The sequence below is a fragment of the Agelaius tricolor genome, unplaced genomic scaffold (genome assembly GCF_023055355.1).
Source record: "Agelaius tricolor isolate 1412-34295 unplaced genomic scaffold, bAgeTri1.0.p SCAF_8, whole genome shotgun sequence".
In the NCBI taxonomy this organism is placed as follows: domain Eukaryota; kingdom Metazoa; phylum Chordata; class Aves; order Passeriformes; family Icteridae; genus Agelaius; species Agelaius tricolor.
In genome coordinates this window covers 5,962,694-5,976,651 of record NW_027269268.1, presented here as the reverse complement: position 1 = coordinate 5,976,651, position 13,958 = coordinate 5,962,694, and the positions used below count along the sequence as shown (strand labels likewise).

Here is a 13,958-nt window from a genome sequence, read left to right as displayed (position 1 = left end):
CAACCCCAGCTCCCTCAGCCACTCCTCATCAGACTTGTGCTTCAGACCCTTCACCACCTTCACTGCCCTTCTCTGGACTCACTCCAGCACCTCAATGTCTTTCTTGTAGTGAGGGACCCAAAGCTGCAATAAACACAGGTCACAAATTATGATTTCCAGCAGTCTACCAAGCTCCAACAAAAGAGAGGATTTTTCAATGCATTCCTCATTTACAGCATACCAGTCAGTATTAACAAACAAACAAACAAACAAACAAACAAAAAAACCGGCAAAAATAAAAGGCAAAAAAAAAAAGAAGCAGTTTCCCTCCTGCCTTGCTTTTCTGCAGAGGACATCATGGGAACACATCCTTTGAAACCCACCTGGACATCACAGGGATGAACTCATGACATTGCAGATAAATGTCCCCTGCTGCTGTTTCCTAAGGTTCTCAAGCCCTGGGTTTGCTGGAGCTCCACTGGCACTGCACAGGGCACATCCAGGGGGGTGCCCTACACCAGCTGCCAGCAGGATGCAGCAACATTCCCAGCACTGCAGAGAGCTGACCTCCCTGCTCCACAATGATTTCCAGCACTGGTTTTCTGGGATGAAGGAGCTGCTACCATGGAGCTCCTGCTTCATCAAACAAAGGCATTTTGTTTCCCTTGCTAGGCTGAACAGTGCAGATCAAAACCAAGGGAAAGCTGTCACCTCCCCAGCATGCCACAATCTGGCCCTGTTTTCCCTTGGGAAAAGGAAATAAGGGGCCTAGGGTGCAATGTAGTATCTCAAAATTGGGAAGGGGGTTGAAAGAGAGCCTAACAGGGCTACTCTCTCTGAAAAAGTAAGGTGTGGCTTGTTTGAGTATTTCTGCCAGGAGACAAGACAAAAAAAAGAAGTCTGGGAGGTAGAAAAAGGCAGCAAGCAGGAACCAGGATTTTGCACACAACCTATGAAAGACAAAGCAGCTCAGTCTGTAGAACTAAACTGAGCTGCCAGAGGAATAGGTCCAGGAGGACAAAAAGTGAATTTTGAGATAGGGAGGAATTAACATGACCGTGTTGCAATTTTCTGTACAGTGAAAACACTCTAAGGGAAGGGTAACCCTGTACATCAGGGAAAGGACCTGCAGCAGCATCCAAACCCCTGTTCACAGACAACATCATAAACACAGGAGTGGTGGAAAAAAGGCATTAGTAATAGCATGTGCTCAGATGATGGCTTGAGACAGTAAATCCACTGAAGCACAGAGGGAAACACATAACCATTACCAAAGAAGGATTAAAACAACAGAGAAAACCTCTTATAAATTTTGTTATCATACTGTTTTCAGTATGTTTTTGACAATTAGTAAGAAAACATTTTTCCTTGTTGCTGTTGATATAGGAACAATGCAGTAACATCATCAAAATTAATTGCACATCCTTACAGTCACAGAAAAAAATCAACAAAAATGCTGAATAAGCACCAAAGAAGTTGAGAGGTTTCACTATGTGTGAATTTGCTTTCACGACGGTGTAACACGTTTTCCAGTATTCAGGAGAATGTTCATCAAAAACAAAAAAAAAACCCAGAAAACCAAAAAACTATGCAATAGTTGAAACCTTAATATTTTTAGCTTATGGTATTCTACTAAAATTACTGTCATCATAAAACACCCACTTTTCTTTTTTCTGTGCCGTAAAATAGGCACCTCCAAACCCCAATATAGAATGACAATAGAGTTTATCAGCTATTAAGCACTTCTTTAGGATAATCCCACCTTAAAACTTCTGAGATTATGCAGCTGCCAGAACTATAAAAAGGCTGCACATTTCCAATGTTTTCACCTAATCAAATTAAGAGACTGAACTATTAATATTCTGCTTACCTCCTAAATTCATTCCAGCTTGCAGACATTTCTGTAATCGACAGGCTGGGCAGTTCTTCCTCCGAATCTTATCAATTATACAGTCGTTCCTTCCCGCACACAGGTAATTGTGCTGGCCTGAATGAACCAAGAATAAAATGCATTATTAGAGGCTGTATTTACATAATTCCAATTTGTTCTTCTCCGCTGTTTTGCACTCATTTTGAGATTCTTATTACTGAAGACACTTCAAATTCCATTCTTTACCCTTTCCAAATGATCTTGGTGAGTTGTCATGGGTGTTTATTATGAGCATCTCTTCTTTTTAATTTGGAAAGGAGTTTTGGTGTCACCCTCAAGAGAGATTGCATTACTTTTTTTTTTTTTCCCTAAACACGACTGGAATTTTTCTCCTAGTGAAAAGCAAACAATTGGTTTGAGATTTTTCAAATCTTCTTAGGTGTGCTGTGTCACAGAGCAGTCTAACAGGTCTAAGTTTGAGTACATTCTCATGCTCAAGAAGTTCAGGATATAAAGCAGAAATGCACAGCTGAGGTTAACTTTCCCCATATACTCTTCTCTCTTCAACCAGGCTTAAATCACAACTATATCATTTAATTTCTGTAAAGCCCCACAGAAGCAGTCCTGGAGAGACAGCAGGTATTTAATGCAGAAGGGAACTACAGGGCAACCAGGGAAACAGGCTGGCATTTCAGAACTTGGACTCAAAAAGCATTTTGCTCCATGGGAGGAACACAGGTGGAGCAAACCAGTGCAGTGTCTCAGGCAAGGGCACTATCACATGGCCTTTTCAAAGCCTGGTGCTTGAATTTGATGTGGAAGAATAAAGGAAGCTGCAAGGGTTGGTGTAGTGTGACAGCAGAAGAAAGAGGAATTTGTTTTAGGTGCCTTGATCCAGAGGTGGCACACAGGGATCTGGGAGGGACAGAACAAATGTGCAGAAACCCAAGAGATGTGCAAATAAAGTTCCAGCCAAGGACCAAAGCAAATAGCAGCTGTAGGAGAGGAGGGGAAGCCCTGGAAGAAGTCAGGAGCACAGCTGCACTGGAACGGGCAGGGACTGATGTGCAGGGAGAGGGAATGAAGACACAGATGCACAAGGGGACAGAGCTGATGTAGGACAAGAGGCATAAAATATGTCTGCCAAGCTATTTTCCACAATACTCATATGCTTCTTTGAGAAAGATAAAGAGAATATTCATGGGACACAGGAGACCTGGCTTCTGCTTTGGGCTCTTTCAGGAATTTGCCTTAAAACTTCAGCAAAGTAATTTCCTATCTCTGCAACTCTCTTCCTTTCAGCCTTACAATGTTCTCTAGACAGTGAACTGAAACTTGTTCAGTTGATGTTTCTCAAATCTCTTCTGAGCATCTCACACAAAGAAAAACTATCTCATTTGAGTGAGTGAAGTGCTACAGTAGTATCACAAAGGTATCATCATTTAGATAATGCTTTAGGATGTTTAAAGAACAAGCAGATGGGCAAATGAAGGTTTTATTAAGGGACTTTACCTAGCACTGTGACACAGATGAAAAAGAACAAAAGTTCAAAATAATTGAAGAATAAGGCATAAAATTGAAGAATAAGGCATAAAATCAATTTGTACAATACAGTGACAGCACCAGGATCTATCAGCTGGCTTTTAAGTAGGCCTGCTAAACAAGAAAAAGATAACATTCTCAGCTAATCATAAAATGAAAACCTGGGTGATACACAATGCTTATTTTGTGATGTGATCTATACGAAAACAAACATGAAAGAGAAGAGTCAACTTAATTCCTCTTTCTATTTTTGCTCTGAACTGACTTGAGCACATCTCCTAAAGAACTACCACTCAGACAGCATGAAAGTAACACAAAAGGAGAAAACAAAAGCATTTAAAATTATGATATACAGCATAAAGATGGTTTATATGTCCTTACAAATACTGGCATATACTCCTTTTTCTGGAGGAAGAAGGGAAAAATGGTTATTTTCTGCCAGGAATGCAGGTGCACTTGCTCAGTACTCGTACAATGTCCTTTGTACATCAGATACTGCAATACCATTTTTAGGCTTCCACAGGCGGGTGCAGGCTATTAATAAGACAAGTCAGCTCCAACACTGCAAAATGAACCCCTTTGCAGAACTACCCTGAAGGCAGTTTGTGCTAAAAAAATGTATACCTGGTAAGTCAACATTTTCCACTACTACTTTAAAAATCGAATGGGTTTAATACAAAAGTTCCCGTTTATGCACTCCAGGATAATTACTTGGATTGCATTTTTAAATGTGGTAATGTTTGATTCCAACACTGTCACAATGGGACTTCCTAAGAAATATTCCCCCAACAGCAGAATATTCCATAAATCACCCCTCAAATTCTTTCAGTAGTCTGCAATTATTGCTTTGTGACCTATCTACTCTAGATCAAATACTTTCAGAAAACATAACTTAGTAAAGGTTCATCAATTTCTGAATCATGCATCTCTGAGTAGTAATGTATGGTACAAAATCTATAACTAGCTTTTCTAGTAAGCAAGGCAAACAGCAAACAAAATCTTCACAATTTTTTTAATTTCTAGATATTCCTTAAAAACCACAGCCATCATAAAGTTTACATTAATGAAAGTAACTTGAAAACCCTTTAATAAACCAGAAGATATCAACATTCCAACAAACCCACGATGCAGAGTACAGCTATAAAATAATGAACAGTTTTTCATTTAGCATCTACAATGAAAAAAAAGGGCTTTGGTCTTTCATGCAATCAAATAAACCAATTTTGTAAAGTAAGCGAGCAAAGCAAAGACACACCTAACAAAACAGTATGTCCCATCTGTGCTTCACTAAGGCCCCTCAGGATCAAACCAAAACCTGACATATCTGAAATTGATGCAGTGCTCTCAGGACCTCCAGGGCTCTTGAGGACCTCACTGGGGTGGAGGAGGCCATCCTGAAGAGAGGCTTGATGTTTTTGTGCTGCGAGATCTCCAACTCTTTCAAGAGATTTATTGATCTGCCTTGTGCAGTTTGTGTTTAGCTTAATCCAGCTGTTCTTTTTATCCCGTTCAATCACCCACAAGTGGGCTGGAAAGTGACAGAGCAGATATTGAATTCTCATCTCCCATGTGCTAAATGCATTAAGATGAAAGTAATTTTTACTTATGCTATCATTAAGAGCACTTAAAGCAGCTAATTCCTGTTCCATCTGAAATACAAAGGTACCAAAGATACGAGGAAAATTTTCCTGTTCTAAATAAATAACGACTGGGTAACACACAGCTACACAGTAAGAAGAAAGTGAGATCTTTTCTCTTAGCAGTAGAGATAGAGGAATATTGAAGTTTGCATTTTCCAAGTTATTGTGCCACCACATAATGACACAACTGAATGTACACACAAAAAGATTTGAATGTTTCCAACCCTCTCACCTCCAAAGATTCTATAATTCTCTGCTTTTACAGGCTTGCAAAAGAAAACAAAAGAAGTATTCATGAAATTCAGTCTTCCCTCTTACTGAGTTTTCCTGAATAAGCAAAATTCAGCAATAAAGAAGGGGAGGAGAAAAAGCTGTTCTTATTTGGCCTAGGAATTACTGCCAAAATAAGGCTACAGCAGAAGTTGTGCCTTTCCCCATTTTAAAACTCCACTACAGTGATTGAGTCACCAGTCCCCAAAATCAACTTGCTAAGATGAACTCATGTATGTGTGCAGAGCACTGCTGCACTCCAAGGGCTGCCATACTTCCCAACAGGTAAGGCTGCAAAAGGAACGAGATGTAGATATTTCTTGTCAGTATTATTTCTGTTCCTGTCTAGGGCAAAATTAGAAAATCACAGAAATTTCTGAAACATTCCACATGTTTTATCTTCCTCCTAAAAAAAAAAAAAAATTCCCTCCAGTTTTTTGAAGTCTAAGTAAGGAATTGCAAGTCATTAATGAGTATTCTACATTTTTGTTCTCTGGTTAAAATAGCAACTACTATGATCAAATGTTAAATTTTGTAAGGAGAAAAGCATGCTGGAAGAGGACCCAAAGACTGTTTAATTCAAGCCCACTCATGGAAGCATGATAAGACTAACTTCACAGTTCAGGCAGGTTTTTAGTTTTCTTTCTATTTGTATTAAAATCTCCTGAGGAAAGGTATTCTGCAACTTCCCTACAACCTACAAGCCCTGTGTGATTAGGCACCCCTGAAGTTGTGTTTTTTCCCTTTACATTTCCCCCAAACAGGAATATCTTGCAACAGGAAAAACTCATAGTCCCCCCATAGACATTCAGAGTAATAGATCACCACCTTCTCACAACAATCTCCTGCCTATCAAAAGATTTATGTTCCCCATCCCTTTGCTGGGCTAAACAAATCCAGTTCTCTCAATCTCTCCTCGCAGGTCATGTTTCCTGAATCTGTCGTCAATTCCTCCTATTCTCCTCCAGCCTCTTTCCTAAAACAGGGCACATTTTTCTTGCTGAGTTTCACCATCACTAAGGCCAATAAAATGGTTATTTCCTGCATCTTGCACACACAGCAGCCCTGCTAATGCAATCCTGGACCAGAGCTGGCTTTTGGCAATGGCATTAGGTTGTTGACTCACGCTCACTTGTGTGTCACTAACAACCAGCTCCTCTCCTGGGGCACTGCTGCCTTCCACATGTTCTTTCCTGCTTTTACCTGGGCAGGCAGCTCTCTTTATTCTCTTCTAGATCCACACACACACACACACATTCACTGAGAGAGGCAAAGAAAAATCCAAAATCCACTCAGGGGCTGATGTCTGAAACAGGAATGTGCCTTGGGTCCCAAGACTGAGGAAGCCTCACAAAGGGACAGCAAAGTGAGAAAACAGGAGCAGCAGCTGAGGACCAAATGAAGCAGAAGTAGCTTGAAAAGCTCAGCTTTTAAATAGTGTCTTACTGAGGCACATCAAAATGCATATAAAATGTCCCAATTTCCCTTCTTCCTCCACAATGAGAATTAATACTTTGACTCAGAAAATTGCAGGCAGAGTTGTCTTCTCCCTGCAGGCAGCCAGAAAGCCGAGCCTTCTTCCAGGGTTTGAGGAGAGAGGAGCTGGAAGCCACCTCCAGCCCTGCCTTGCAGATCGGCATGTTAAGAGCTAGGCTCCCTTTTGCAGCTTCTGGGCTGGAATAAGTGCTTCATTTCTGGAATATTTCCCAACTGGGAAGATTATCTCCCCAGCAGCGATACATATAAAAGCCTTATGGAATAAATAACATTTATTTCTTAACACTCTCCTTCCCCTTTACCCACCAGCCTGTCAGACTGCACAAGCTCAGCCTGTGCATCCCTTCCAACCTGAGCCACAGACCTTCCCTGCTAAAGACAAAGCAAACATGCTGCAGAAAATCATCAGGATTTTCTAAAGGAAGTCTCTCATCTGAGGAATATCTGGTCAGCAAACAGAACTTAACACCAGGTTTTTCTGCTTTCTGGGATAGCTCTAATGAAGGGTTTTGCCTCCTACACCAAAGAATCACAAAATGTGCATATCCCAACCTCTCATTTGTGCTCACTGAGCTATGTGATGTGTTCCTTTAAACCAGCTCCGAAATCCCCCCAGGTTTTGCCTCTGTATCCATATAAGCTCCTTCAATTACTAAAAATGAACTATTTCTACCTTTTGATGGCCATTATACAAATAAAATTGCTGCCAAGACTTGCCACAATGGTTTTCCACATCCAGAAAAGGATTTCCTGTTTGCCAGGAGTCGTATCACACTATCAAGGGACAAACTGCATATACCTGAGGTTTTCACTTCACCATCTGCAGCAGGCAGGTACTCTCAAATAGATCAACATGATAAGTATGATGATGAATCTCTTTTCAAATTTCAGTTTTCACAACATCCCTATTTCTTGCAATACAAAAACCAACAAACCTGCTAGTCAATGGAAATGAGAACTGCATTTTCATTTCAAATGTCCATTTGTTACACAGTTCAGGGCGCTTTTTTTGTTTTGGGTTGGTTTTTTTTTTTGCCTTTTTTTTTTTTTTTAAAGCAGTTGACAACTGCCCAGCAACAGCAGCCTATGTTTGCAGTCACTATTTTAGGCTACATCACATGTCAATTACATAACCTTGTTTTACTGCTCTTGAACTGGTTCGAACAACCTGGGAAAGAGATTATGGCAGTCCCTCCCAGCCGGCCATCCATCCCCACACTCCAGCAGGACCTGTCCCCCCAGCACAGCTCCAGTGCCTCTCTCCAGGGCTAGTTACTCATTGCCAGACCCACCTGAGACACTGGATAATTAACTTCCTCAGCTCTGTTTAAACCAGTCCAGTCTGACCACGGTAAACTAATAAACTTGATTCCTCATGCTGAGATTTATGTGTAGCAGAATAAGCTTATAAATGCCACAGCCATGGTACAGGACTTAGATATGAAAATTGGCCCTTTATTTTACACAGAGAGTACTCTGGGTTTGCATTTTAGATATTGAATCTCAGGGTTTCCCAAAAATCAGGGTTTATCTCCCTTATTACTGCACAGACCCTATCATTCCCAGACAGCGTGCTTTTCAGCTGCAGACCAAGCCAGTATCTAACAAGATGACAATACTGGTCTATTATTAACATTATTACAGCATGCTTATAGCATAGGTATAATCTAAATCCTTCCCTGAAACAAGAATTTAGAGCTTTCCCTCCTTTATAATAAATTAGAGGCTTAATTAAAATTTGTTTTGACTTTGGCAAAATATTCTTCACATCTGGGATATTTCCTGCCTGCTTCTCATTCTAAATTACCTTCTGCTACTTCTAGGTCCCAAGATATCTTTCACTTTCTTCACTCTTTATATTAACTGGATTCTTTTTTATCTGCCATTTTAATGATATTTTTCTAAAGTCTCCTTACTTTCTACTCCCCCCTTCTTTTTCTTTTCTTCAATAAAATTTGTTTTCCAGCCATTTTTTTTAACTTACTTTCATCCTCAAGACTTTTACCCCTTTCTTGTTCTGTAACACTTTCTTCAGTCTTCTCATTTATCTTCTAAATGAATTATTTCCTCTGTTCAGCCAATAAATGTGATTTCACAGGGCACATTCATACTGCAGTTAAAGGTATGGCTACACCTGATTGAATATACTGAAGCAAAGTACATTTAAATTACTGATGGCAGGGGATAAAAACAAAGCCTCAACAGAATCATTTCCTGCAGGGTCCACAAAACCCAGCAAGGGCTTTTTCAAAAGCAGGGCACACCCACTGGTGCTCACAGATGAGCTACCAGAGCTTCCTCCAACGGTGACCACACATACAAAGCTGATTCCCCTTTTTTTCCAAGTGGAGCAAGGAGGGTTGCGTCTCCAGATGCTGGAAACATATATGTAAAAATGCAAAACTTTTATTAAAAATGCAAACTTCATATGCAAAACTCTTTGAGTTGTCATTTACACACTCCCTACACACACACCTAAGAGCACAGACTCCAGTGCTCTGCCAGTCTTAACATGGAGACTGTCTTCTGCTCCTTCACATTCTCTGGAAGCTTGCTTTCACACTGGGCTGAGACCAGGATAACAACAACAATTGGAATGGTCTGGTGACCCTGGCAAAGGAGATGAGAAGTTATAAAAATGATTCTCACTCACTATTTTAAGCAGACTGAAAGGGCACCGATGAGAGGGATCAAGGAGAGAGGAAATTTGGCAAGGGAGCATGGGATGTAGCCCAAAAGAGGCGACTATTTTCTGCAGGAGAAACCATCCAGCAGGGATGAAACCTGCTAATGGCAGCGAGACGAGCGAGCACAAAAATATTTGTGAGCACCTCACATTTAAGGTCCACGTGCACATTTTCGTATGCCATGCTTAAAAAACACTGCAGAATCTTGAAAGCCCCTCCAAGGCTGTGTGTGGTGCTCCAGCCATCCTGTTATTCAGACAGGCTGAGCCACCAACACAAGATATGCCCCAAACTGGTGCTGAGACCATCCCCAGGACCATTTTTCAGTTCAGCTTGCTGGAAACCTGAAGACAGCCACATGTCAGACTACAAGATAATTCCCTTTTCAGGTGGTCAAAGAGATGCTGCATGATGTTAGCGCAGAAGAGGACTAGGAAAAACCTGATCTTTGCAAAGCATTTCTGATTCAGTGAAATCACACAGCACTGGAAATCTCTTTTGGATGAAAACCAAGGAAAATTATCTACAAATACTAAAAAAAATCCTGTTATTGAGTGAAATAATTTTGTTTCTGTTTTGAAACTAGTTTTCAGCTCAATTACTTTTGATTTTAGATTATAATGGATACAGTGATACAGAGAGTGGAATTAGAGCTTTAGAGGATGTTTTGACAAAATCACGCATCTAATACTTTACAGCATTTTCTCTTGCAGCAAGTTTCCAAATTTTCAGTTTGGTTTAATTTTAACTGAATATTTTTGAAGTCTCTAGATGCTGCTATCTGCAGAGGCAGATTTACAAGAGATCATGTTGCATGTGTGCTGGCTAATACTGCTTTCCCATGCTACAAATCTGATAAGGCATTCTTGACATACTACAAATTTCCAGGCGCTTTAATGGAAAATCTCAACATACAAGAAATGGTCTAAAAGATCTGAAAATACTTTTTTAAATGAGTGTAATGCAAAAATCTTAAATTGTAACTGAAATGCCCTTCCATTTTTTGGTGCCATAAAGTGGTCAGCCAGTCTGCTCCACTGATACACGATGTAGTATCCTGCTCTACAAATAGCTCACTGCTCCAACTGGATTTCAGGAAGCACTCGGTGTAAAATAACATTTGTGTGAAATATCAAGTTCATTTGAGGGAATGTTTGAGAGTGAGGTGTGGGGGGAGCATTCTGGGATATGGAGCACTAGTTGGTAATGTGAGGATTTCTGAATGACTCTGTGGCTCCCTGAGCCAGACTCCTTCAGTGAACACTGTACTGAAACTATTCACCTCTACAAAAGTATTTTTATTTGCAAGTGTACCTGAAGCCTGCTACACTTTATTCATTCCTCCAAACTTCTGTGTTTGCCCGACCATCCTGCTGATATATTAATGTAACAAATTGTCTTTGCAGTAATAACCAAGAGATAACTTCTCACAGGACAAACAGAAAAATCAAGATGCACAGCATTAATTCTGTGGTTTGCACCTCCATTTTAAAATCTGCAATTCCAGGCTGACTCCTTCAATAAGATGCATGCTACTTATAAAAGATATTACTAGAAAAATAGGCTGTTTGTTTCACAAAGTTAAACTTTCCCCAACTCTTGATCTCAGTGAAAATATTCTGTTAATTTTTTTGTTTTTAAAACTAGCTGCCCTTTGGTTTTTGCAAACATTTTGATGTTCAAGTCTGCTGTGTTCTTGCATTTAGCATGCTCAGCAGATCACAAATTTTATTCTGTGTGAATGACACATTATCTTCAAAGCATATTTTTCTCTTGCATTTTTCATGTACAGTTTACTACAGCTCAGTCTGGAAATATGCTAAATTTATAATAATGAATATTATTATGTATAATAGCAACAATTTAAAATATTGCCAGCACATACGTTGACAAATATTTTCCACTAAAACCCTGGTCAATAATAATTTTCTTTTAAAGGCTGCAAGCAATACCATCACAAGAGAGCCTTTTAGCACAGTCCCTTGAGATCCCAAACACAGAAATGTTGACCAAAGTAATATCAGATGCTCACCAAAGTGAACTTAAAAATTCTCTGTATTTGTTTACTGACTTTTTGAGGAAGAGTCTGGTTTATCCTTTGAACTATGTACTTGTCTCCCTATTTATTTTCTTCTTTTTCTCTCTCCATTTGTTTATTTTTATCAGAAACCTCAGCTCTCTGTCACCCAGATAAATCTGAAGAAAGAAGAAAGGGGATTAGGGGGCTGTAGAAAAAAGATCTGACAATTATAATGAAATTTCACAGTACGTTCACTGTTAAAATACTATAACAACATAAACCAAAAAGTGCAAATTCAGATATTACACTAATTACAATCATGATTTCCATCTTTAATTGGATGAGCACATCTTTCCAAGTACCATTCCCCAAAGTGGGTGCAGAATCTCTTGGCTGCAGAGCCACAGGTCTCAGCCTCCTCCAACCCTTCCCCAAAAACCCCTAAACAGGACCAGAAAACAAACACTTGGCCCTTTGCTTACTCATCCACCCTCAAGAGGCTGAGCGAGCATCACACAGCAGCAAAAACACTGATGAAGAACCAAAGCTTTGCCTAATTACCCCAAATTTTACTGGAGCTCTTCTCACAAGTAAAACCCCCACGGCCCCCCTCACCCAGGCATGGTGGGTCTGGCACCTCAGCTGTGGCACAAGAATGACCTCTAAGAGATAAAAAAAGATATTAATAAATCTGCCATGGTGACAGCCACCATGATGGGTGCTGGATCCATGCCCTCATTTCTGCACCTTTTCCACAGGAATTGCAATTTGCTTTGTCACAGAAATATACACAGGGGTGACCTTTCACACTGGAATCATCCTAGGTCTTGAACAGCTAAAGCCACGGGTGACTTGCTCTGCATCTGACATTTCCAACACACATAAAGTTGCCATTGGGAGTTATAAGCAAACAAACCAGACATCTTTTAAAGCACACAAAACTTCTCAGACACATAATTCATATGCCAGAGTGACACCTTGAAGGGATCAGACCTTCCTTTTTCAGCAAGGGAAAGGATATTCAGGTAGAACTGAATGTGTGAAATTTCAGCCCCAATAATGGTGGCCACTGAGAACAAAAATGAAAAAGGAGGCATAAGACAACAGAAAAATAATTATCTTGGGACATAAATACATCATAACTCAGGCATAAATATAATTACTTTCAAAGAGCATTTTGCCTAACTGCAATAATTGTTATTTCAAAATTTTTTTGCTCAATGAAAACTAAAGACTAATTAATATATAATTTATATCCAAATTCCCCCCTGGATTAGGGTTGCAGCTCCTCCCTGGTATATATCCTCACCCTCTGCATTCAACTAATTTAAAAAGAACAAAATCAGAAAGTCCTCAGTCTATTCCCATTTAACTTCACAAGGAGCAGGTCTGGACACAGATTTTTTTTTTTTTTTTAGAGTTCCTTTTTCATAATTAGAATTCCGGTAGTACTAAGCAGATTGAATTCATTTTAGTTTCCTGCAAGTAGCTATTTAATACAAACTGATGTGAAATGAAATGTCATTGCTTACAAGAAATGTATCAACAGCACAAAAATACTTTGGACTAATCTTGATAAAATACAGCAATTTGCTCATTAAAGTGATAGAAATCAGCCAGGGACAGAGTCCAATCTCCTCAGGAGCAGCTGTTGGAGCTGAGGCTTGCAGGAGGGGTCAAGGAAAGAAAGATGATGAGGGTGGTGATCCCCTAGTGAAAGCCATGGTAGGAGCTTAACTGCAGCTCCATGTGGCTCATGATGTGTTTCTGCACTCTGGAACAGGTGAGTTTCCCTACTGGCATCAAAAGCAATTGTTTTATCATGGGAAAATGAGAGTGACTAAAGGCAAAGACCACTTTGTAAGTAAAAATGACAAAATCTGCATTAAGAAAATGGAAATTTTAAAAAGGTCACTAACATAAAGAAACAAAATCTGCCCTCTGCTTATGCCAGATTTCCTTGTGAAGTATTGCACCCCAGTTCACAATTATGAGAGAATAACCCAATCCTATGCTTCTCCTTATATATCCCAAATTGGTAGGCTGTTTTGCCATCCTCAGAAGTAACTTTGAAACTGCCAGGCACCAGCATTAACAGCCTCCCTGAAAATGTGCACTTGTGTCTGAAAATACACAAAGAAAAGATCAAAATGAAAATTAAAAGCAGATGCACTTTATGTACTAAAAGGTTTTTCCACTTTGATAAGTGGATTATAATGAAGTGTGGCACCATGTTTCATACAATTTATTAATCCAGTCCCACTTATTTACACTCTGAAACAGCATAATGATTTCAATGTTGGAGCACAGCCAAAACTCACATGCAGAAATAATTAAAAAGTTATGTGGAAAGATTGGTGGTTGCTGGTTTTTGAGGGACTTCCCAAGAGACAGACGGACTTTTAGTTAACCAGAAGACCTAAAGTTGAAGTAGACAAGACAAAGTGTGGAAG

At 39.8% G+C, this 13,958-nt stretch overlaps 1 protein-coding gene across 4 annotated transcripts in view; it reads right to left on the bottom strand.

Annotated features, from left to right (window-relative positions):
- The window catches only part of NR3C2 (nuclear receptor subfamily 3 group C member 2), a 189,885-nt gene that overhangs the window by 48,036 nt on the left and 127,891 nt on the right, over positions 1-13,958 (bottom strand). For all 4 annotated transcript variants that reach the window (XM_071431471.1, XM_071431472.1, XM_071431473.1 and 1 more), the window contains one exon: positions 1,850-1,966. In XM_071431471.1, coding sequence (XP_071287572.1) covers positions 1,850-1,966 — 117 coding nt within the window. The remainder of the gene's footprint in view (positions 1-1,849; positions 1,967-13,958) is intronic.